At 36.7% G+C, this 26,260-nt stretch overlaps 2 protein-coding genes across 2 annotated transcripts in view; both read left to right on the top strand.

Moving 5' to 3' along the window:
• LOC133526591 (atypical protein kinase C-like) overlaps window positions 1-26,260 on the top strand; it is a 222,374-nt gene that overhangs the window by 146,161 nt on the left and 49,953 nt on the right. The gene's annotated exons all lie outside the window — the stretch shown is intronic.
• The window catches only part of LOC133526592 (atypical protein kinase C-like), a 181,643-nt gene that overhangs the window by 6,683 nt on the left and 148,700 nt on the right, over window positions 1-26,260 (top strand). Inside the window, exon 2 of the mRNA XM_061863282.1 lies at window positions 6,242-6,881. Within this exon, the coding sequence (XP_061719266.1) occupies window positions 6,308-6,881 (574 nt within the window). The 5' untranslated portion in view covers window positions 6,242-6,307. The remainder of the gene's footprint in view (window positions 1-6,241; window positions 6,882-26,260) is intronic.

The following is a 26,260-nucleotide window of genomic DNA, read 5'->3' on the forward strand; positions in this document are numbered from 1 at the left end:
TCCCGCTTGGCGCGCTCTTTCTAAATCCAATACAAAATGAGACTAAACGCAAACGCGTACGTCACGTTTGGAAATCGAATTTATTTACACTAGGGGTACAGGTGTCGTTAAGGTAACACTGGTCGATTTTTTCGTGTAAAGTTAAAAATACTGCAATTTGATTGTTTAGTCATGTGTAAATACACTGCAACACTATGCTGAGGCAAGCTCCTTTTTAACACTCATGAATATTTCTCCCTCATATATACAACTCAATTTCTTAGTTTTTAAGTCTGAATTTAAGGCTTATTTGTATTAAATGTCACTGTCTGTTAACTCTGCCATTTCATGTGATGTTGAATCAAAATTTTCTATGTCTATGTCTATGACAAAGTGACCATGTTAAAACAGTTCGCAAGTAGACCCGATCCACGAATACGCATTTAGTAAAAAAAAATATTAACAGTTATAACTGTGAGAATCCTTATTGCGCTGATGTGAGCATGGTATAACGTCTTTATTTATGGTGCTTACTTTTGTCTATACAAGGAAATTTCTTACTTGGTATAAAACTCCAAATATTTTGATTTCTATTTTATTGAGACTAGAGGGATATTTCAATTATTCATGGTAACTAATAGGTAACATTTGAGTACAGCGAGATTACTGTAAATCACACGAGTAACGATGTTATATATTTCTCTCTCTTAAATAAATAAATAAACTAAAGGAAGGAGACTCGAAGTACGACACATAGGTATAGGTAGATTTATAGACTTTTTAAGCATCGCATCGTGTATCGTCTAGACTTTATTTTATTCATCAGGTTAAGAATAGATTTACCGTATATAGGCACTTCTGAAGCCTTCAATATTGATTCCATTTCCCTTCATATATCTCTAGAGAGTAATGGCTCTCGTTAAGTTAACGAAATACGTTTGGTTCGTCCATAAATATAAAATATTGTTTGCTATCCCCCCAGCTTTTGTTGCGCCAGCATTTTGGGAAATAATTACTTGTGTTATGGACGCGAATAAGCAATACCTTAAATAGTCTACTAAAAATAAAACGAAATTGGCTAGTCTATAGCACATTGCTACCTATTGTATTTCTGTCACTTGTGATTTGATGTAATATCACTAAAATATATTGACGATGTGTGATTTTATTGTTCCCGTCGTATGACCATTATATACCTAACGTAATATGTATGTTCTTCTGTGCGTAAAAATACAATATAATTAAAAATTCATAACCACATTTTCAATGTGGAATAATATAATATAAGACACAGATTATTGGTATCAAAAATTACACTTGTACACAAATCAGCTTGTTTGTGCACAGACAGTAACTTACACACTAAAGTTTAATATTAGAAAGCAATTTTAAAACTTGCGTTTGCAACACTCTAATTCCCATACAGAATCTGTTGCGTTCAAGAAACGGAACAAAACCAATTTTCTGTTTCAATTTTTATGGCAGAAATGGACAGATACTCGACAAAGGAAGTGTTAAATCTGTTCAAAGGACAGACACACTTATTGGTGCCTGTCTCACAAGTGTGGGAATTTAATTTCACCTCCGCTCGCAAAGAACGACTTACGAACAAAAGGTCTTAAGTGCCGGAGTATTTGTATTATAATAGGTCACATTGTATTAAGAGGGAGTTATCCCAAGCACAAGGTCGTAAGCGGAGCGGTGTTTGTATTAAAATATGTCATTTGGTTAAAGTCGAGATCTTCGATTGCAGCTTCGATTGCATTCCCGCTGGAATGCTCATTCACGTAGCGGAGTTGATCCCCCTTTTGTAATGAGTTTAATCTTGATTGGAAGTACAATAATTGTAACGTAGACAAATAAGACTTTTTTGTGGTTAACTAGAAAACAACGGTTTTATTATCTTATACAAAATCAGTCGGATTATTATTGATTTTTACTTTTGCATGTTTTGGAAATGTCGAAGTGCAAGCGGGTGTGTAACCAAAACGTTTTCGATCAAATCTCAGAACGTTAAAAACACAATTGAAAAGACATGGTGTTTTTTTTAAAACTCCGTTAACTTAAGGTATGGCTACTAAGTACATTCTAGGAAATTGAATGGCATTGTTAATTTTTATTATTTCGGTAATTTTTATTCACTTGTATTTTTATTATTTTTCGTCTAAATGATGTCATTATTGTGTGTTTCGCTCGTTCTTGCTCGTTCTGTACATATATTGACGAGCGAGATAACTAAATTACATCATTCAGATTACATTCTGATGTCATTGTACATTCGAATTCGCCTGTAAGATATTTATTTCTACAGTTTGGCAGATTAGTAGTTTAAGGCTTTTTGTAATCTTCTCCTGATTCAAAAAAAAATGCGCACCCAAAAGTATAATACCGAGGGTATACGACATAACTTCGTGAAAACACCAAATATATCTCGAAGAATATCTCATACGAACCTTTCTTTCGAGAGCCAATTCTGTGACAACCCTTTTCGGGACTTTCAGTATTACCTGAAGTTTGACAACCGAAGGGCTCGAAGGGTAAGGTAGCTTCTAGATGGTATTGTATAATGAGTTTGAGTAGACGTATTTACAGAGTTTTATTTGATATTGCGTTGAAAGGTAATCAGGAAAGTTTTAGCAGACGTCCGTTTCCTTGAGATGATATTTAGTGCATTTTATCATAGTTAGAAGAATGGAATTGACCACCTCGTTACCATAGGAATAAGCAGGTACCGTGCTGCGATACATTGGAACACTATCTTACGCTGACTATGCGTTTTCTGATCTGCTAAGCTGCGTCCTAGCCGATAGCATGGGTTTTCCGTATGTAGCGATAATCATTCGTAGAGAAACGATAATGTGTCGTGATGAGCTGACTGGGTTAATTCGTTATAATCAACCACGGTCCTTATTAATATTCAAAGGTTTCACTGACTTGAGAGGACCATTAAGCTTTGAATGATACTCGTTCGAATTTCTTTAAGTAAGTGAGAGGTTGCGGACGACGGAAGATTGTGATGTTTTTACTGAGATCAAATATGAGAGCGCTGTTTTATTAGCGCATTTATAAGGGTTCTCTTAATTAAACCACCTAATTAGTTATTTGATATACAAATCGACAAGGAAGAAGAAATTATGAAACAAATAAACTCATGATTTATTTGTTTCATAATTTCTTCTTCCTTGTCGTATCCTCATAGCTGCGGGACGTGACGACTGCGGACACTCTTTATCAGTGCTCCCCAAACCGCTCTATTTTGGGCCCAGTGTATGCTAGCCTGTAATATGGTTTTTGTCTCTGACGTTATTCTGTCCGCCCAATGCATGGCCATCCATCCCTACGCTTCCTGTTTTTTTTTAATTTAAATAAGGTATAGGACTCGTTTGCATACCAATTGAACATGATTAGGAATGATAAACTGTTGCACACTTGCATTCTGTTTCTATGCATCTAGTGTTATGTATTTTTTCCTGAAATGTTACATTCTGTAATGCGCAATTGATACTCCATGGATTAGAAACGCCCAAGAAAAGAACGCATTACCTTTTAACCCAATCAGCGCTAATCACGACACGTTGTTGTTTTGCCCCTACGAAGCATTTTCGCTACATACCGGGAAACACATGTTAATTGCTACGACCGTAGCTCAGTGGTGAATGTGTTAAAGCCCGGCAATGCACTTATGATCCCTCTGGTGTTGCAAGTATTTATTTATTTAATCTTTATTGCACAAAAAAAAATACTTTACAAAAGGCGGACTTAATGCCGGGTATCTGTAGGTGATGACAATTGCTTAACATTGAGTGCTGGGAACTCGCTCGGCGGGTTTTCTGTTCGTAGTCGTTTTCCTCTGCAACGCGGTAAAGCGCAGGAATCGGCTACGAGGGTAGCGCTACGAGATATAGATGTTGTACATATTGTGTACAGACAGGTCGTTCATAATCTAGCAGTATGACCTCCTCTTGTTGTCAGTAAAATCAGTGTTCTCAATAACGTATACCTATTAAAATTTGGCGCTCAATATTCCTTCAAACGGCATTTTCATATCAAAGAATCGCATAAAAATCTCGATCGCCTTTTCAATCAAAACAAAAACTCAATATTTGCTTCATCACTATAATTTATGCATAGCTTATACCAGTTTTCGTATTTAAGTTCTCCGTCGAATGCAATATAAAAGCGAAGTTCTGAAATTATTAACCATAACCAAATCCTCTTTCAATACCAAAATTCACAAAAGTTCAGTTAAACATTGAAGTGTATTCGGTTCGTGGCCACTTAAGAACAGATTGACCTATTTAAAGCACCTGCCATTCGTACCTGAAACGTACTATAAGAAGGTTCGTTGGGGAGTCGTTGGCGTTTTAAGGGTTGGGTTACACGTTCTGAGCACGCAACCGCATCTTGAGTCATTGAGTCGCGAAGGGGAAAGTAATGTATGTGGGGTACTTGCGGTAGATGGCGGTTCTATACAGATTTAGGACGTCTTTACGGTGATAATCGAGTGAAATTAAATATTTAAGATTAAATTAGAGCATCCTGTTATTAAATACGATATTGTGTAGTTAGGAGAACTTGAGAACAGCTTAAAGCCTTTCTTGGCAATTTATTAAATGTAACACATAAAATATGTAATTATATTGTCTACCTTCTAATTTTTTTGTACAAATAAAAACCTGAGATTGGCTCAGGACCAGGATAAGTGGCGTTCTAGAAGAGAGGCCTATGCTCAGCAGTGGGGGATAAAAGGTTGATATGATGATGATGATGACATATTTTTGTCTGCAGGCGAGGCTCAAATTATAAATTATTGTTACGTTGTACGAGTTAATTACCTACTTACCTACGTAATATTTGTACCTATGAACTGCTGTAAAAAGTAATGAAATAAACGTATTAGTATTTTTTTTTGTATTTGTAATTACATATGGTCGTGGTTCAAAATTAAGTAACATAGTGGTTAATTTTTCAGGGTTTAGTATAAGCTATTTTGATAAACAATTATTGAACTGTATAAAATAACTATGATTTAACGACACAAATACGAGTATAATAACAACATTGATCACCTTATGGTATGGTAACATCTAGCTAGATGTACATTCCGATAGCGTTAACTCGAAAATATGTAGTGAAACCAATTTAACCCAATGCTTATTTATTAGTATAAACGATTGCCGCATAGATTTAGTTTATTCGCTTTAGTTAGACTAACTTTGCGTGCACTACAACTTTCTGGCATCAGATTTTACAATTTATTTTAGGTTTTGCGGACAGCAATAATAACTTAATGCAATTTAAAGCCGCGTTTTCACTTAGTGTTCTAACCAAACATTTTTCACGGCCAGGTATTGAAATACGTGTTGCGGAAAATCGTTATAGGCGATAATTTTGGCTTAGTTCCTTTCCATTGCTCGCGATATAATTTGTTTCATTCATTGCACATCAAACGGGCGTGTTGTTTAGTATCGCGATTCTGCCTCATTACCCTCAATGTCAAGAAGAGTTTATATAACTAACAAAAGAAGAATTTGTAATTCCCCATTCGGCGTTTTCCGTGATTTTGGGTTGGCTTTAATGGAGTTAATTTTCGTTGCTAGTGTCACATTAAATTTAATGTCGCATGAGTTATTTGAAGACATAATGCTAAGCGTGTTTAAGCAGAACATTTTGACACGACACTTTAGACCGTCACGATTTCAAACTAAGGCACAACGTATTATGTCGGTATGAAATGGTAATAGCACAAACTCTCACAGAGTTAACAAGCTGAGAAAACCTTATTAGCATACGTACAAAGATGGATCCAACAGAAAGATTAATGTTCTATGCAAGTACATTAGTTCCGTGATGTATGCGCCGCCGGTCCACATTTGTCCAGCGTGCTGCTCATAAACTTGTACCCACTGCCCCTATTTATCGCTATATATCAGCCAAGTTTCCATCTCATTTACCGCCTGCCGACTGGCCTCGAATACTCACGAATAAACCCGAATTAGCGAAACGACGCGCCTCCGCGATCCTATCTACGCAATGTGATATGAAATAAAACTCACTGGTCTAAATACGACGAATGAATGTTTAGAAATGAATATTTTTAGCTAAATATTTGTGCACGTGCGGCCACGGTGCTTTGTCTCGGCGTCGGCGTCAAAGGAGATTAGGTTCGTTTACACAATTGTCGCCCCCCTCGGCACGCGACCTGGGCTCGGATTACGCCACTCCGACACACTAAAACCCACTCCACGTTGTGTCACTCTAGGATCAAAGGTCTTCCGAGTTTTTATAACAGTGATTGTATTAGTGCGGTGAACTAACCTTTATAAAAATGGCGTGGGGATATTGGTCGGCGTCGTCGGTGATGCCCGATCGCGGGCGCAGCCCACGCCGCGCTGGGACTTCGGCTTCACACGCTCATCCTAATCCACCGACTGCGCGGGAAGTGCTAGAGACGCACGATGAAAGCATCATCCACACGGCATCTACGTCAAGGGATAGTCGCGAGCACTCCGCTTCGCCGCATTCTTCATCGAACGGCGGACACTCGCACCACCAACATGAGGTGCGACACGCGGTGCCGGCGAGCGCGCTGTTCGGAGAGAGCTACGAGATGTCACGGCGGCCATCTTTGGATCTCGGATCGGTGCGGAGCGCGTTAGGTTCCTGTGGAGGTGGAGGCACGTTAAGCGCAGGATCCACATTAACGCGCGGTGGCACGCTCGCCGATTATCTACCGCCCGCGCCATGCCCGCACCACCACCGCGTCTACGTCGACCACCACAAACACTACGAGCAACCCATTCAGCCCGTGCACGTGGGAGTGGCGCACCATTCCCACTCGCACGCCTCTAGCCGCCACCACACCGACGACGAGGACGACCTCGAGCCGGCCTATGCTACAGGTACGTTGACATTCTTTTTCCGTGCTTGTTACGTAACCTGTACCCCCTTTTACTAAGTCGCCGACTCTGTAAATTACGCGAAAACAAAGCAAATCATTGGCGATACAGAATCGATTCGATTGCTCGTTTCTGCTTGACTGATTCCTATCATTTATAACGTTGTGAACTCCCGAGTTTGCTTTTTCCGTCGGAAATTTATTATTTTACCGCTTGGAACTATTTACTGAAAAGATATGTACCTTTTAAAACGAAATGGTATTCGTTAAGGTTTTGTCACCTCTATGTGTGTTCTAGCAAAATTGTGAAATTGTTATTTTATTAGAACAATTCGCTCGTTAAGTGCAAGGTAAAAGCTATTGTGGTGAAACTATCTATGAAAATTTGAAGGTAGATATTTTCAATCCAGAGGTTTATTCTCATTGTAGTAACAGTTTGATATGATCTCTCAGTGTCAAAAGTGATGTTTCTGGTTGAAGAATGCCACTTTTGGCACTGACGCATCAAATCCAGATTAATTTCATAACCTGTTATGACAATCAGAATACGCCTCCCAGTCTAACTTTATCGACAATGACACTGAGACAGTAAAATATTGATACTGAAATAAAATATCTATTTATAAAAAACGTTTATAATTTTAAAAAATATCCATAAAAACTTTGCCATTAGTCAAAGCACTAAGTTTCAACAAACATAAATTTAACTTATAGTATAACAGCTATTTACGATGCTTTTTACTGTAAATACGACGATTAAAAACAGAGAGTTAATATCTAATTTGCGTATCAAAAATCACTTAAACTTTGTAAATATGCCCTGGAGTAACATTATGAAGGCTATTTGAGTTAAATAAAACTTTGGTCTGGCATTTATAGTCAAGGAATAAAAAATAATCATAACACGGTCAAATTCAGCGGAATCTTGAAAATGTATGTATAATTGCCGTATGCAAATACCTAGACCGATTATTTGGATTTTTCTGACGCATATGTTTTGTTCCTTTTATATCTTACAATTAGTAGACTACAATTTTATTATTGCTTACTTTATATTATTAAGACAAAATTATATAAATTACTTCCAAACTTGAGGTGTAAATTATTACTACAACACCTTACAAAACAAAGCTCCATGCCGCGTCTGCCTGTATGTTTGTATGTTTGCGATAAACTCAAATATACTGAACGGATTTTCATGCGGTTTTCACAATGATTCTTGAGGAAGGTTTAGGTGTATATGTTAATGTTTTGTGTAACCCTTGCGAAGCCGATCATATACGAAAAACGTGCTAGTCACTGTCAGACCACGCAAAATGGTCGGTTATGTATTTCATGCAATACTTGCCATGTTTCTTGCGTACCCTTTTTAAACGAATATCTATCTATCACAGTCTGCTGACAGACAGGACAGACGGACAGCAGAGGCTTAGCAATAGCTCTTTGTCACCCTTCGGGTGTTCTAAAAAAGGGGTGACCCCGGGCAAAACAAATGCTTAGCAGCAAGTGTAGTCATTATAACGACATTGTGTAAAGTAGGGCGTGTGAACTCCACCCGCCGGCGCGTCGATGGCTGGATTAATAGCACTTGTTGTTATTGTCAGTAGGTTGATTTATAATTTTAATGTAATAAAGTGTTTTAATACAGTTTTTACAAAAAATTATACATACACTACAGGCCGATAATAATTAATAACTTAATGTTGTTTATGGAATAATACTCGTATTACTGTTTTAACGGATTAAATCGCGTTTAGTGTATTTAAAGTACATCGTGACGTTTTTATTTAGAAACATACAGTCATACACAATTTTTGATCAAAACTTATAGACAAAAAATAGACCTATAGTTTCATATGTAGAAATAAAATATAAACAGGTCCGTGGCTATTACAAAAAACAAAAATACTTAAATCTGTATTTTATAATAACAAATACTTGAAATATGTAAATCAGTGATTTGATACGTCTGTAGAAAATAAGTTACATATACGTCGTAGTCTCGTAGTATATTAAATTTAAGCAAATAACAAATTCCAGTTATAATCAATATTTAAATGCATTCTTAAGTTGTGTTAGTGAACAGTTAAAAATGTCTAAATCATTAAGTTTTTGATTCTCATTAAAAAGTTTACATGCGCGTTTGATAAATACATTCCCACCGTAACCAGTCCTGCTGAATGGAATAAAAAATAAGTTTCTTTTACGACAACAGCGCTCACGTCTTCGCGGAACTCTAAAACAGATTTTATGTAAAATAATAGGGGCTTCTAATTGTGAATGGAAAATCTTAAAAAGCAAAACGGAATCAGTGAAATCTCGACGGTCACTAAGAGTTTGAATATTTAAACGTTTACAGGTATCGGTATAGTCAGCAGTATAAGCTAGTCCAGTCCTGAAGCACAGTGATTTAATAAATATTTTTTGAAGTCGCTCAATTCTGTCGATGTGTACTTTGTAAAAAGGTTTCCACACTGAGCAAGAAAATTCAAGGTGACTACGCACAAAACTATTGTAGAGAATTTTATATGTCAAGCGGCTTTTAAATGGTTTCCCAACACGCATTATGAATCCTAACTGTTTATATGATTTTGTCAGCATTTTATCAATATGTGGGATAAAAGTAAGTTTGCTATCCATAATCACACCAAGATCTCTAATTTCGTTTACTCTATTTAAGGTTTTACCCGATAAGTTGTAAGAATAATTAATTACATTTTTCTTTTTTGAGAAGGTGATAACATTGCATTTATCTAAGTTAAGAAACAAATTATTTATTTCACAGTAGCTTACTAAGTTGTTTAAATCATCTTGTAGCTTTTCACAATCGCTGATATTTTTAACTATCCTAAAAATCTTTGTATCGTCTGCGTAAAGTAATAATTTAGAGTTCTGGATGTGATTAGTTATATCATTCACATAAAGAGTAAAGAGCAAAGGACCCAAGTGAGAGCCCTGAGGGACTCCTGAACAAACAGACATCCATTGAGATTGATAGCCCAACAAGGCGACCGCCTGACTTCTGTATACCAAGCCATGTATACCAAGTCTCCAAAGCTTAGATAATAGCGTATAATGACAAATTTTATCGAATGCCTTGGAAAAATCTGTATCAGCATCCACACTATGGCCATCGTCCATTGCAGCATAAATTTCATCAGTGAAGGTTAGTAAATTACTGTCAACAGATCGACCCTTATAAAAACCATGCTGATTTGGAATGATATGGCGACGTACAACACCAAATAATTGATCTGTAACAATTTTTTCGAGCAACTTACCAATAATACACAATTTAGATATGGAACGGTAATTAACAACATCACTACTAACCGAACCCTTGGGAATAGGAGTGACCCATGCTTGTTTCCAAGTTTTGGGCACAACGCCCTCTTTAATTGACTTAGTATATAATATGGTGACAGGAGTTGCAAGGGTAGAACTACAAGATTTTATTAAAAGCGGATGAATGCCATCGGGCCTAGCACCTTTATGGACATTAACTGTTTTTAAATATTGTAAAACTATGTTGTAATTAATCTCTACTGTACTTAAGTCGATATTACAATCAGGCGCTGGAATATTTGTTATGTCACCCAGGTGTAGATTACTAGGATTTTCAAAAACAGATTGAAAATGACAATTGAAAAAATTACATATCTGTCAGAGCTAGTTATGCCTTTATAGTGCATTGATTGAGGTGGTCTATTTTTAGAAAATATAGACTTTACGTATGACCAGAAAAAAATAGGATGATTTTTAATTTTACTTTCTGAATAAGATATGATCAACGAGAGACTGAGAAAAAATATAATACCTTTGTCACAATACAAAAACCTAGTAATTTATCTCAACTAGTATTGCGCAACAAGGCACTTTTTGAAAAATCTTTGCTTTGCTTTGGTTTTTGACTGAAAATCCCAGTTGAAAACCTCGGGCCTTACGGAAAACTAGTTTCAACTAGTGAAAATGCGTCTACAATAAGGCGATATGGGAAACTAGTTTTAACGAGGGAAAACGGGTTTTCACGGTAACATATAACCTGTAGTCTCAAATCTAAAAAAGTTCTCGAGAAAACAACTCTCCTATTTAGGTCTCTCAATTTATGTAGAAACGAATGTTTCGTCGTGCCGTCAGTGGAACTTAAAAAAAAGCGGAGCCAACCTCGACCTCAGTTCCTCTTAACGACCAAATCCCTTATAATGAACTGATGAATGAATGGACCGACCTGCAGCGAATGTAATTACTCGTCCCATTCACCCGCTCACTCGCGAGTGAAGGTACGGGGGCTTTATTACAATCGCTATCGCTAACCAAGACTCGAAATCCCAGACTTAACCAGTTTATGGGCTTTCACCGTTCACCGGGCCGTTTATGAGGTTGAGCTTAATTTCAAGAGCGCTTTCACATTGTGCCATGTGATATCGGACGTCGAATGGCCTTTGGAGAAAAACAGCTGCTAGATACCCTATCTGGTGTCTAGCAGCCGTTTCTTTTATTTTTAAACGATAAAAAAGTAATTAGATTAATAAAAAAGGCACTTGTTTACTTTTTGCTACTTCGAAGTCGTATCCGATATCGGATCGGACAATGTGAAAACACAGACTGTAGGTATTGGTTGCCTCTCATTGAAATAGCGAATAACTGACGTTAAAAATGGCTACACTATACAATACCACAGTGGAATAACCTTAATCGTACAGTACGGCTACCATGAGTTTGATACTGACATATTCACTAGCGTGTGCGTAACTTACTTTCAATGCATCTCGCTCGCACTCTCATATTAGTGCTAACGAGTTGTATAGAAAGTGAGTTACGCAGACACTGTTTAAGGCAGTCGTCGTTCATTAAACGCCCGCTAAATAACGCGAGTGTTGACTACATCTAGTCATTATTTCGGTACACGGCGGGAAGAAGTTGATAACCCGAAATATAAAATTGAAGAAATTTGAAATAAAAATAGAATTAATTACATATGGTTCAAATTTCTATATTTTATTTCACGAGTTACCAAGTTCTTCCCGCCGTGTACGGATTTAAAAAATGAATAAAAGGAATACATCAAAGTATTGTTTCATAATGTTATGATTACTTTAATGGAGTTTTGGATGATCCTTCACTTCTCCAATTGTTTTGCCTAATTCAGGCACCCGTTGATGAGCGCATGTGGCAACCAACTGGCTTCCATAGCTTTAAAGTTCCGCGACAAGTAAGACAACCATAGGCCTCGTTACACTGGGACTTCTGACCGTTCGACGACAAGCAACCGTAACACAGGGCCAGCGCAGCGCTCGTCCGGAAATATCGTCCCATTTTAAACTGAATGTAGCCGTATTCTTGCTTTTAGTAGAAAAAAGAACTTTTTTATTTTTTCACGTTGAAACACTTACGTGGTTTTAAATTAGTGTTTTTTATGTTCGTGCCCGGGAATATTTTACTATGTATCCAGTTTTAGTTTTTTGCTAGAACGTGCTGCAGGATTAATTATTAGAACGCACGCATAGTTCGCAGCTTTGTCCGTCTTGAACTGAGTTAGGTACCACTTTGAACGCGAAGAATCCTCAACCCCTCGGTTTCCACAGTTTCAGTATCGAATAAGCAAATAGAATCATATTTAAGGTGTTTTGTATTTTCGTGCCCATTGCGGCAAGCAAGCACGCATACCTACCTACAAGTGTTATGGCGCACGCTCGCGTATAAAACCATGCTTTTATGACTGAGGTTTTTCAAATTTCTGTCAAAATGATGTACATAACTAATCAAAAAATCTTAACTTTTTATCAATTTGATCAATACTACTGTCAAATTAAAACTACTGTATGTTTAGTTAAAATATTTAAAATTAGGTTCTGTTTTGACAATCTTGCCACAAACGAATTCAGATGTAAATAAATATTTCAAGCTCCACCTCTCAATCTCTTCTGAGTCTCTTGTCAATGAATCATTTACGTCCTACAACTTATTGTATAAGTGTTTACAGTTCATATGGTGCTACTTTTCCGCACTAGTGCGTAAATTAGCACATTATGTAACTATGTCGAAAATTTAAAGGGTCATATGTACCTACTGTAAAACGTTGTAAGATACATGTGCGAATAGGTAATTCGCAACTTGTGTCGATTTAAAACACTCCCTATTTTTCGCGAATATCCTATTTTTCGCACTTGTATTGTAAATAACTATTATGTGTTCAATTTCAATGCTATTTTAGCTAAAACGCAAGTTAAAATCACCTAGCTATATCTGTGGCCAAAGTAAAAGCATAGATACGACACAAAGGCACCTCGCATCGCGACACGGCCGCTCCTACGGCCTAGATTCCTTCACTCATTCACCCATTCACCTGACAGATTATAAATAAAAGTGCAGCGACGTGCGACTTAAACGGTTTAAAAGCAGTTATACGTTTAAATGATAAGCTTGAACTTTTCGCGAGCGAATGGAACGAATGTCGGTGTCACTTGAAAAATATATGTCACTTGAAGGATATTTAATAAATGATTAACGGTATTCATTAGAAGAATGTAATATTTTACGACTAAAATGATAACGTATAAATATACAAAAGGACAAGATTTTTACTTGATTGATTCTTATAGCACACTTTGTTAGCAAGAATGTGGGTTTTAAAACGAGCACGAATTTCAGAAAAAACATGAGCCATAAGACTATATTAGTTTAAAAAAATGATGGTTTGATAAGTATAATAATTATAGTTTTAGGTAAATGTAATAAGTTCGTGTGTTAGAGAAATTAAAGTACCTCCTGTAGCGTTATGAAAAATTATGTTATTAAAAAACATGTAGCGTGCTTATCCAACAATAACCTCCGCACACTCACATGTTCTCATCATGTTTGGTGAACACACGACCTTTCTGTGTGGTCATAAAGTCCCATTCCGCGCAAAATTGAATTAATGTTACGACTAAGTGAAAGTTACCTTTTATAGTTAAATTAATCTTAGTAGGCCCTTAACATGAACTTGTCACTGGACTATAGTCTGGTATGTGGTTTAAGGTGCTTGTAAAATATGAATAAAGTTAGTAATGAGCTGAAAGCACGGCCGTAGGATACTATAAAGATAACCAAGCCCTTGGTTTGTATAGTTATTGTTGGGTTTTTACCCTTTTCATAAATGCCACGGCATTTGTATTTGCATGGCACATGGTTTTAATCCTTTAGAAAGATTTGTACAGTAACGTACATACTCGGGAAAATGAGTCATGTTGGATTGGCCGAATGCGACCAAGACTATACAATCTAATTTACCATTATGCCTATTTGAGCATTTTGTATCCGTGCATCCCTTCCCGGAAAAAAGCCTTTAACTGGCTTAGTCGTTAATCGAATAGACCCAGCAATGTTCTTTCCCTTTGAATTGATTACCCGTTCATTTTACATAGCACTAAGAAGGGGTTTCCCTTTCAGAGCTACCGCTACAAATGAAAGGGTATCCCCTTCCTATTTCAAAAGTGTATGACACTTGTGCTGTCAACGCGCTAGACATCCAGTCCTTCACTTTAACAATGTTTAACATAAATTAGCAATGTTGATTCTATTTTTATGAAGAGAAAGTTAAAAATGGCATAAACTTTATAAGGGATACTTACCCCTTCAAGAGGTTAGCGCTTAGAAACGGTATCAGACATTCGAAAAATAATTATGAATCGTTTTAAAAGCTGAATGAAAGGGTTTTAGAGAGCAACTGCTTTAGTAAGCAAAGCCTTACGAAGTACCCCTTCCAAAAGCCTCGAAGGGAATACCGGACCTGTCCCTGCTTTGAATTGCGGAAAACGAATAACTATTAGTAATAATAAATAAAGTAACTAATTTTTCAGCTCATAATTGACACAAAATACCTATAGGTATTTGTTACCCTATATTTGGCAAAATATATTCCCTCTAATTTATTTCTGCAACTGACCGTCCGGTTTTGACCCAAGGGGTCAACCAACTACGGCATTGTCAATGTGCCTTTCTTTATGACCTTTACATAAACTTGCTTAAGCTTTGCGCTAATATTGTCTCGAAACAAATTCAACTTTTCCAGACATTTTTTCGGGGCTATTTTTTTAGAAGATATGAATCAAGTATTTAAGATCGTTTAATTTAAAATTTAAAGTGCTTTCCCCTTTAAGCGAGAAAGAATCTTGACAAATAGTAGGTATAATTTCCCGAGCCGAAGCGAGTCGCTGTCGGCCGGTTTATTCAATTTCACCCCTATAATATTTCATCGTTAGGGGTGCCGCCTAAATAATTAGGTAAATATCAAATTTTATTTTAAGGCTTTTTATGGCTTTGGGTGTAATGGTTTATGAATTGGTGGATGAGATACGTTTGTAGGTTACAGCAGTTACTGAGAGGGTGCACTGCCCCAAATTGCCCAATATTTCATTTGGAAATGGATATATATGGTTATGGTATGCTCAGAATCAGGTTTTGTTACTATCTCATTTCAAAAATCAACCTTGCTCTCATATAAATATTGACCTGTTTTATATACCAAGAATCAACACTCCTTGCTTTACAGTAAATAATAAAGTCCAATATTTTGTGTGTTTAAATGTTCTCTTCTCCCGATGATACTTCCATTTCTCTTTTAAAATATTGTACAGCGGCTTTATATTACACACATTAGTTAGTGTCATATCTAATCCAGATCTAATTCGTATCCTGTGATTAAAATACGCCTGTTAATAATATTTTGAAAAAACCCTTACTAATAAACAAAAACTCGAATTTAAACTCGTGAGTACAAAATACCTGTAAATAAGTGAATTACCTGTAAAATTAGCTCAATAATTAAAAACTGGAATTGTCCTGTTATCAAACACTTTCATTGTTTTCAAGTCCATTATGTAATCGCTCACAATGTTATTCGGCGAGAGATAAAATTAAACTTCACGTCCCCAGTCCCCCGGTACTCGACCTAATTCGACACTGGCCATTAAGGACTCCCAATTATTGCATAAACATCGATTTCTTTCTCCCAAGGTACTCCTTTAAACAAAATAACAAACTTCGTAAAGGATAAACTTATGAATAATAATAAAAAAAGTATTAAGTTGCCTGTTGTTGCTTAATTTTTTTAATGTTAATTGCTGTATTTAATCATGTTTTCCTCGTGCACAATAAAGAATATTATTATTATTATTATGTCTTGAGTCAGCCCAAGTTATCATATCGGTAGGTTTATGTTACTTTGAATGTGGAATACCAAATAAGCAAGAAAGATGCACATCGCCAAGAGCGACATTGGATCTGTCGATTGAATGATAATATTTAGTCAAGCGATCAATTCAGAACGCGCCCTTACAGATCTTAATTAACGTCGCACAATCGTGAAAATATTTAACGATTCCCATTCATTCGTTCCTTCAATAAAATAAACGAGACTTAGCACAGCCCTGCGCCTCAGTAATTGTTAATGCCCCAAAGAAAAACGATCGCAATCAACGCCTTAGAATAATTTGAATATCGAAAACGTCCCCGATTCACCTTAACGACCGCGTTAAAAAATCTTGGTTATAAAGTCATTTTAATGAAAATAACAAGTTGAAGAGTAATTACTATTTCCGCGAATAAAATGTCCGGTTGATTGACCACAGCGTCACAGAGCGATTTCCACCTTTTATGTCTTGAGTTTGAGCTGAAATTTCAATACCGTGACGACACAGTATTGACGTAAGCATTTTTTGAACCTTAAAAGTTAGCCTTTAAAGTTGAATTTACAATGTATTGGTCTAATTTGATACTTGTTGCTAGTCGATGGTATCTGTTATTGACTGAGCTGATACGTATCAATGTCCACGCTCGCACCTCCGGGGCGAAGACGGCCGAAGCCGTGATGCTATCTTCGGCTATTTCCGTCGATTGCGGTCGACTTCCTAACTCCCTCCTAATTTACGGTAACTTGATTTGCGACATACAGCCTTCGGTGTAATATGTTGGGACATATAGCAGCTGATAGTGTCGGGGCTGCTACGTAAAATCAAATTAAAAGTTATGAAACAGAAATAGCTCATGCCCTTTTTCTTTTCATTTTCTTTTGTATTATGAGTAGCAACGGCTTTTTATTGTTACCTAAAATGTGTAAAAGAGATCGTAGACTCTTTCATGACTAGTTAGTTTTTTCAGGTAGAAGATAGAAAAATATTTATTGTATATCTTTTTGTTACAAGTTATGTTCGCTTAGCAGTGTAGCAAAAAAATATATCAGGAGTTATTTAACACAATTATTACCCATGACATAAGAGTTACTGAGGTTCCGAATTCACCGTAAATTGTGTATAGCTAATTTACGTAGCGTAAAAATGATCAAGACTGCCATAAATTACTCTGATCAAAAGGGGTTCCTTAAACGGTTTCTTAAATAACTTTCGTGTTCAGGTAAATCTTTGTACGAATTTCGAGGAGATGAAAAAAGTTTGGCATTGTTCAGTCATATACATAGCTAAATAACTTACGTTTTTACTCATTGGTTATTTAATTTTTACTCATTGGTATACGTGACTGAAACCGGCAAAATTCGCACTTTGTCGCTTGCCATAAGGACGCCTTGACAGGTTATTCGTATTAAGATACGAGTACAAGCATATCTCATTCTTATGGCAAGCGATATAGTGGGAGGTTGATGGTTTCGGACACATATGTAGGCAGTCATTTAAATTATAGTATGACACTGTATAATAAAATAAAAGTACGCAACTTGGAGAAATGAATATTATAGTTTTTAAGCGTTACTTGCCCTTGCCTGTATTAAGTGTTCATACCCATGTCTAAATTTCCTACATAAATGTGTCTAGCCGAGTGAGTACCTTTTTCAGCGCGTTTATGTAGTATACTGGCGGTCCTGGTGAAGTTCTTACCGGTAGGCAATGAACGTCTTAATTTTCGAAATCCGCAGACCCTAGAGCCTACAAAACGATATCCATGATGACTTAAGAATAAGTACCTACCTACAGGATTTGTAGGACCATTACAATACTTCAAAAGGCCATCAGTTTTTTCGTGATTTTTTCCAATATTTTAATAGCTGATCCGCTAATACAGGGCAGAGACGAAATCTGAAGATAAGATATAAGATTTACAAAAGTGTTTTCATAATCTTGAGGAATTTCGTAAACGTCCTGAATAAATGTGTTTATTCGTTATTTCTTTAAAAAAACAGATGTTATAACACTTATAACTAAAGTAGAATCATTTTAGATAATGAGTAGGCACCTGCATACTACATTTAAAATATTATTCACATCAAACTCCATATCATATACCTCACGTAACACCAATCCGTCCCCGATGTCGAAAAATCGAGATCAGAATTCTTATTCTGCCGGCGAGGTAAACTCGGGCGACGTCGAGAGAATATGCAAATTTTAGCGAGTGGGGCCATACTTGCGATAATATTGTCTCCAATACTTCCAAGTGTTGCACCGTTTAGTAAGATGTAGTTTCGAGGCAAACTTGAATTATGACGGCGGTTTTAGTAGCTAAAGTTTTAAAGCATGATAATAAATAGTAACTTTGTCAATTGATGTTTTCCCAAAGTATGACGCGGTATTTGTGCCATGTAAAAGCATAAGCGTATTAAGTTTTGATCACATTATTTTGGTGATTTAGTTCCTTCAGAGTACAAGTGAATTCTGATTTACTTTTTATTTTTTAATTATTCTTCTAGACCTTCTGACCAATCAGTTAAAATCCTAGATATCAAAGATAATTTTATTTGTTTACTTAATAAAGAAGACTCAATTCTAGTGTTTCTTTAAAATATGTTTGGCTTTTTATGTACGTGTTTGTTTCAGATATTTGACATGTATTTAATTTTTTTAAATTAAAAGTGTAAATTGACTAACATTTAAGAATGGTTCAAAATAATAATTATCTTATATTAACTGGTCAACAAAAAGTCAATTGAAATACCAATTTATCTCACCCAGAAAATACGGAATATTTTTCTTCCTAGCGATAAAAACTCGGTGTTCAGGTACCCGTCGAGCGTAGCGGCATTGAGTGGTTGGATATGTAAATGTGAGCGCGACGAGGGCCCTTGCCGCCCGATAATATTATCTTTCAAATGTTTCTACTAAATTGGTTCAAACTATAAACTTTAATGCAAGTTTCCGCGCGGATTATTGAACAGGTGTTGAGATCGTATGTAAATATAATACCTATGTCTCGCCGCTTTGTGATATTTAATATCAAGTACCCGTTTAGAGATTTCGCGTATTTAATATGGTATTCTTTGGTGAACATTACTTACATCATAATACGTTACTACATAACTACGGTGCATGCCATGTGATCTTCTTCGTATTCGTTCTTCGTTCTGTGTCTCTGTGAAAATTGTGAGAAAGATGGATGCTTTACATAGGTAAATCTTGTTTAAGCTTAAAGATAATCTCACTAAATTTCATTGTAAACTAAACTTTACATAAACAACGACCTTATTAACGATAAATTTTGATTTCAGGTAAGTCTATACACCAAGAATCCTGTCGTGCAGTTATCTCTCAGGTACAAATAGATTTTTTCCACATTCTTCAGATAAAACGATTATCACCCACGTCTTTGCCTCGTGTATTCGTTTTGAAGCATACTTATTTACGTCCTAGGTCTGTAATGTAGCATTCTAGTCCCGTCTTACAACTCAATCTTGCTTAGCTACACGTTTAATGCCCTCGGCCTGGAATAAAAGCGAAGGGCCATTCAAATTCAGACTTCGTAGCCGCTAAACCGGTAATTGTTTATCCAACGAATTGCCTTCGGCTTAAGGTGGAGTGTTGGGCCGTACTGGTATAGGTACATTTAGGGATATAGTTCTGAATTGGTAGTTTTATTGTTGTGTGTAAAGGAATACAAGTAAACTAAACGCAAACATTGTTGGTTTTTCTCACACATACTGAAAACTGATTTTCTTACAAAACCTAGGTAATAAATATGAGCTATTCGTTGAAATTTTGCCAGATTTTATAAAACAGGAAAAACGTGGAATTGTAGTGAGGGCGATCTTCCTAAAAACACTCCAAGAGCTTGGATTTTTAATGAAGGCCGCTTTCTCTATAATACATTCAAAAATGTTTTTTACCTGTAAAATATACGTGGTTTTCTAAAGTCAGACCAAGCTAAGTTATTGATAGCCCAGCCTGTGGGAGTGTTAAGTAAACGTCATAATTTCATAGAAGATTGACGTTCAAAATAACACTTGCACTGTATGTGCTGTCAAAACCGCTGCCAACTTATCATGATCTGTTTTTAATTTTTTATTGAAATCATTTATTGCATACATCGATCGATCTGAATCTGTTTATTTTATGTTTTTACTGTTTCTAAACCTAGTGAAGCATTTACCAATCAGCGAATGAATAACGTTATTTCGACTCTGCAGGTGATCTCAGTATGTTTCACTCAACAGTGAGCAATGGTTCTTAATCTAAACATTCCCGCCACGTCCGCCCGAGATTGGCCCGTAAAGGCGCGACGTGGCCCTCCTGTCTAATTATAATCTGTTAATTGCAATCAAGCGGCGACCTGGGAGTCATTTGCTAATTGCAATCGAGCCGTTAACTGGATGGATTCGGAAATAACCGGTTTTCGAAGATTGTCGTTTTTGGCACCCAACGTAGGGCTCGTCTTACCTATGCTATGGCAAATTTAAAATAGAAATAGTTAGGTCACCATTATTGTTATTATTTGTTAAGCGTATTATTTGTTAAATCAGAAATGTCACTTTTGATAGCGGATACATCATATCCATTGCAAATTGATAACATGAAATTACTATCTGAATAACCTCTGGTATTAATGACATTGACTTTCTGACTTCTAAACCCAAACATTGACCAATTTTATCCAACGGAACAGGTTAAGTAAAAATATAAACGAGGTTATTTTTTAAATTCTTTATTAGCAGTTTTTTCAGTAGCACTCTAATTTGGCCGAAGGAATGTAACCTTTGACTTTTTCTTTTGTTCTTGTTAATGTGCTCTAATAACCCGTTAATAGCACTAAAGCGATGACTCGGGTCGCTTGCTAATTGATCTCATTTGTTAACCAGAGCGATCCGAAATAACTAGTTTTGGGTGGTTCTGTACAAGTGGCGCCCAACTTGGGACTCCGTTGATAATTTGGGCGAAGATTAATTAAAATAGTTTGATAGCAAAATACGACACGAGGCTATTTTAAGGATTGACTGAACTTAAAGAGGCGATGACGCACTTTCCTACTGTAAATGTAAATCTTAACAAGGGAACACCATCTAAGAGAAGTTCTTCTCACTGTACAAGGAATACCTGATTGTAAACCTAAACCAGTCAGGGACCTAGCACAAACTACTTTGTTAAATCGATACACTCGTTTGGGATGAGTTATATTAGTAATAACTTAAACACAGTCAACACTGCTGCGTATTGCCCTCAAGTATTAAATAGCTTTACTCGCAAGCAAATTAAATATCTTTAGATTGTCTTTCGTCCTCCTCACGGCATAAAATCATCCAGTTATCATTCAAGAATAGTCTTTCATGTATAATAATCCTCCGTAATACGTTTCGTTTCGTAGTTGATATTTATACTGCAGGCTGTCAACACATCCAAAATTGATAAACCGACATACTGCACCGCGAAATCCTGCCTCAAATCATGCCCAACAGCCGACCGTTTAATAATTCAGCGTCCTAAATATATCCCGTAAGATATCGCATGTGTCAGTCTCACCTTTCGTCAACCTTATTCCGTTAAAATAAGATGTACCCATGGTCAGAGAACGTTAGTAGGCCGAGACTGGGGTAACAAATTACCCGGCTGTTAGGTACACGGCCTATGTATGAAAACTGGGCAGCGGTGTCTGTGAGGAGAGATAGGCGGTTTACTCGTGTGTCAATAGTGCATGTCGGTTATGGAGAGTGATCATTGCTGCAAGGAAGTGTGATGTTGAAATACGGCCCGATTCAAACTTTAACATACGTCAAAAAAAAAATTAATGTGACGTTACTTCAAACAATAATGTCACTTTTGACACTGGCGTGTTTGTTTGGTTGTACTTTGTGTTATGTTTGAAATAAATGATTTGGCATGATTGCATGGTTTTGCATCTATATTAAAGCGATTGTTCAGAAAAGTTAAATCAATATAGGTAAACTGTAGTTATTGTAGCTATCAAAAAACTTTATACCTACGAGTTTCATTGATTGTGATTTACACTTGCATTAACCAGAATAAGCGATTAGTTAACCGATTTTATTATATTTTTAACTTGATTTTTACTGCTTAGAAAGTAATGAGATACTAGATACTTAGTATAACGTCGGTTAAGAGTGTAAAACTTAAAACCATTTTTCAAATTTATTTATTTTTAACTTTAATGTCTAAAACAATAGGTACAAATTTCTCTGTTTTCAAAAATGAATTTGGCAGGTTACACAGATAAATATTTCTTATCGGTTATCATTATCATATGCGATTGTCTACTAAATGAACCCCTCATAGATGCCTTGAATGGCCGATACACGACTCGGACTACGTTATAGGTAGTAGTGCCAAATTTGTACCGCAGTAAGTAAGTTTCCGTAGTGTAGCGGTTATCACGACGCACAAGGCCCCCGGTTCGATCCCGGGCGGAAACAGACATTTTTTTCTTTTTTTTACAATTTGATATTAATAAATTAATGTTTACTGATATCAAAAGCCTATATCTTGTCCCACGGGCAGTTATTAAGGATCGACAGATATGGCCGCAACTAACAAGGGGCGGTAATCTGCGACACGCGTCACTTCTGAAAGCTTTTCAATGTTAAGGCTTATCTGCTGGCCCGTGCTAAGTGGGATAGTAAACTGTGAAACTATTGTGGGTTTATATGACCCTTTTGAATACCTATGGGAGCACGCGTATTGTGGGAAGGGGTTAGTTAAGGCTCTCGATTACCTTAAAGCAAAATGAAGGGTATATTTTTTTTTAAAGGAGCCCGTTGTATTTTTTTGGTTTAAGTGTAAACTGTAATTGTAAGGGGGCAAGGTGCGGGAAGCTCACTTGGGCCTTTTCGCTAGGCATATGCTTTTGCTTTAGGTAGGCTTTTCAATGTTAAGGCTTACTCGTATTTGCTGGCCCGCGCTAAGTGGGATAGTAACCCGGGAAACTAAGTACTGTGGGTTTATATGGCGAGGGTGACTACTAAACCCCCCCTTTATTAGTTAAACCTCTCGATTGTCTTAAAGAAAATTAAAGGTAGGTTATATAGTACATTTTTTAAAGGTGATTGTTATATACTTTTAATTTAAGTGTACACTGAAATAGCTTTTCAATGTTAAGGCTTGTCTGGTGGCCCGTGCTAAAGTAAACCGAAACCAGTCGGACGACACTCCTTTCGGCTTTTCCCGGCGCCGTTCGGCTCAGCATTGCTCCGAGCAATTATTAGGGTTGGCACAACTTGACGTCCCTATACGTGCACGACCGCAGATAAGATAATGACTTGAATTTTCGCAACCCTAAATTGCTGAAAGGGATAGTGCCATACATTAGAAAGGGACAGCATTATTCGACCCTGAATTCTGAATTTTTTATTGTTGAAATGACCAATTGAATTTTGTATATTTTATTAATGTTTCTTAATTTTAAGTTATATAAATTTCCTGTTGTATATATTTCTACGCCAGTGATGGCAGAATATGCTGTTCTATACCAAAAAACAACGACACCAGAATTGTATATACCATATTCTATGAAATAAATTATTATGAATTATGAATTGGGATACAGACAAAACAAACCAGATCAACTGATATCATTAATAAAAACGTGTCACCTAGCCTATTAAGCCAGCTTAAATCTGAATCATCCTATATAGGTCACACGTACAATATTGGGAAGGTTTGACACCCGCTAACTCACGAATAAGTGACAACTGGGTCGGGTCATCCTGTATAAACTATAGGTGTGTTGTGGGCGTAGCTCGACCTCCGCGGGCTTTAGAGGTCAGAATTTCTTATACAGTTTTTGTTGTTATTATAGAACTTAGACTTAAGTGATACAGAGCGCAAAGAACTTTCAATGTCATGTTTTTTTTTTTTCACTCTGTCATGTCGCCTCACTCGTGATTACTTAAACTATTGAATATATAGGGAAATAGACAAATAGAAACACGTTTCATGGCAACAATTTATTTATGGTCGAATTCTTTGACGACCTGTCTGGGCTAGTGGGTCACTACCCATGAAGCCGATGGTCCCGGGTTCAAATCCTGCTGGTAAGGGCATTTATTCATGTGATGAGCACGGACATTTGTTACCGAATCATGGGTGTTTTTATATGTACGAGTATTTAAGTATTTATTCATATTTATATATTATATGTATCGTTGTCTAAGTACCCACAACACAAGCCCTCTTGAGCTTACTTTGGGACTTAGTGAATTTGTGTAATAATGTCCTATTATATGTATTTATTTATTTATTTTGACAGGTTCGAATAGTCACTAGAAATATTAAAAACCTGTCCATTTTACAAGCTTTTATTTAATTTTCCCTGGTAGCATGTATGTATATTAGTGTGGATCAAATCTTGGAAGCCAGATTTACTCACTTCCTGATTTCCGATTGAGCTGAAACAACAATATTTTAACACCATCAAGCTGATCTGATGATGGAGACAGGAAGTGGCCATAGGAACTTTGTGATGCTGATGAAACAACGCAACCTAATTGTGTTTGGGGTTTTGAAGAACTGTCTTGATAATTATTAGTTACCTGTGGTAAGAAAAGTACAGTCAGCGAAAAAATGCATGTACCAAAAATGAAATTTTTGTCTAAAACTTATTTTAAGAATGGATATCGACTCGGTTAGGTTAACATCGAGGAAAAAAACGATACTGCAGAGGCTAGCCCACTTTGACAAAAAGCCCAGCCAATAGTTTCTGCTGTTTGGATTTTTTTTCCTCCCATACAATGGCAATTTTGTATTCACCACTTCGGTTCGTAAAGGCACCCTTTATTCCTCAAAAACTGACGAGAAAGTTGAATTTTATTCATTCAATTTGAATTCTATTGTTCGTATTAATTTTCCTCGCGTTGGCGTGGTGAAATTTTTCATTTTTTCTCTCGGTAGCAAAATTTGTTTAACTCTCAAGCCTTGAAACACTCGTAACTCTCAAGATTCCATATTTCGAACCACGAGATCAGAGATTTTAGAATATTTCGCTTGCTTGCTTATCACGGGGAGTTAAACAACGACTTTGCCCCTTATAAAACAAATAAATAACTATTTACGTCAATAATCGAATCCATTGTACGTCTGCGATGACTATGATATTATTTAATGTAGTTATAATTCCTTTGTAAGTCGGCGTTAACGTAATCGTATTAGAGCGTGTAGGGTGACCATTGTTCAGCAGTGACTGCGCGGGACACGTCCCGGTATTAACTAGGGGCTTGGCCGCCGGCCAACAATATGCCAGGTGATTCATGCATTATATTACTAGGTAAATATATTCTTGTATATGTTCTAGCTAGACGTATGACTTATGCAAATTGAGGATTTTTTGCCGATTAAATATGAGTCATTTTTGAGATATCCCGGTTTATTGCCACGGCTCATGGGAGCCTGACGTCCGCTTGGCAACTAATCCCATGGCGTAGGGACTACCTGTTACGAAAGCGACTGACATCTGACCTTCTAACCCAGAGGGGAAACTAGGCCTTATTGGGATTAGTCCGATTTCCTCACGATCTTTTCCTTCTGACACTACTAAAAATATGGCACAGCCGAAGACTTCTGCAGTTTTTTGGCCGGAACCAACCCTTTGGCCGAAACATGATTTTTATACCGAAACCTGCCGAAACTGAAACTTCGGTCGGACACCAACAAATGCCCCAACCATTAAACACGTCGGTACACTAAGCTAACAATACGCATTACTAACCGTTAACGATCCTTATAATCGATATAACTGAATTATCGGTTAGCCGTAATGGGCACTCTGACCGAATACTGTCATTATCCATGCTAACATGTTAGTCGATAACAATGACGAGTACATCAGTAAGACTGTCAGTCTCACTCTCGTCACCTTCAAGAACAGAGCGTACTCCCATCTTAAAAGCCGGTAACGCACTTACAACCCATCTGGTGTTGCAGGTGTCCATGGCAATCGTTAATTGCTTTCCATCAGGCTATTCGTCTGCTCGTTTGAGAAAAATGCAATGACAAAATCTTATATTCAATCGCACCAGTCGCGGCAAAGACGTCCTGAATAAAAATTATCTAATAATACTCAATACTCAATATCTTTATTGCTTTAATAACAAAACTTCTGTGAGACACAGACATATTAAATATGTTATTTGTTTATTGTATGTTTTCGACTTAAAATACGTGAGTGACCCGTTTTATC

This window comes from Cydia pomonella, chromosome 16, assembly GCF_033807575.1.
Source record: "Cydia pomonella isolate Wapato2018A chromosome 16, ilCydPomo1, whole genome shotgun sequence".
Lineage (NCBI taxonomy): Eukaryota > Metazoa > Arthropoda > Insecta > Lepidoptera > Tortricidae > Cydia > Cydia pomonella.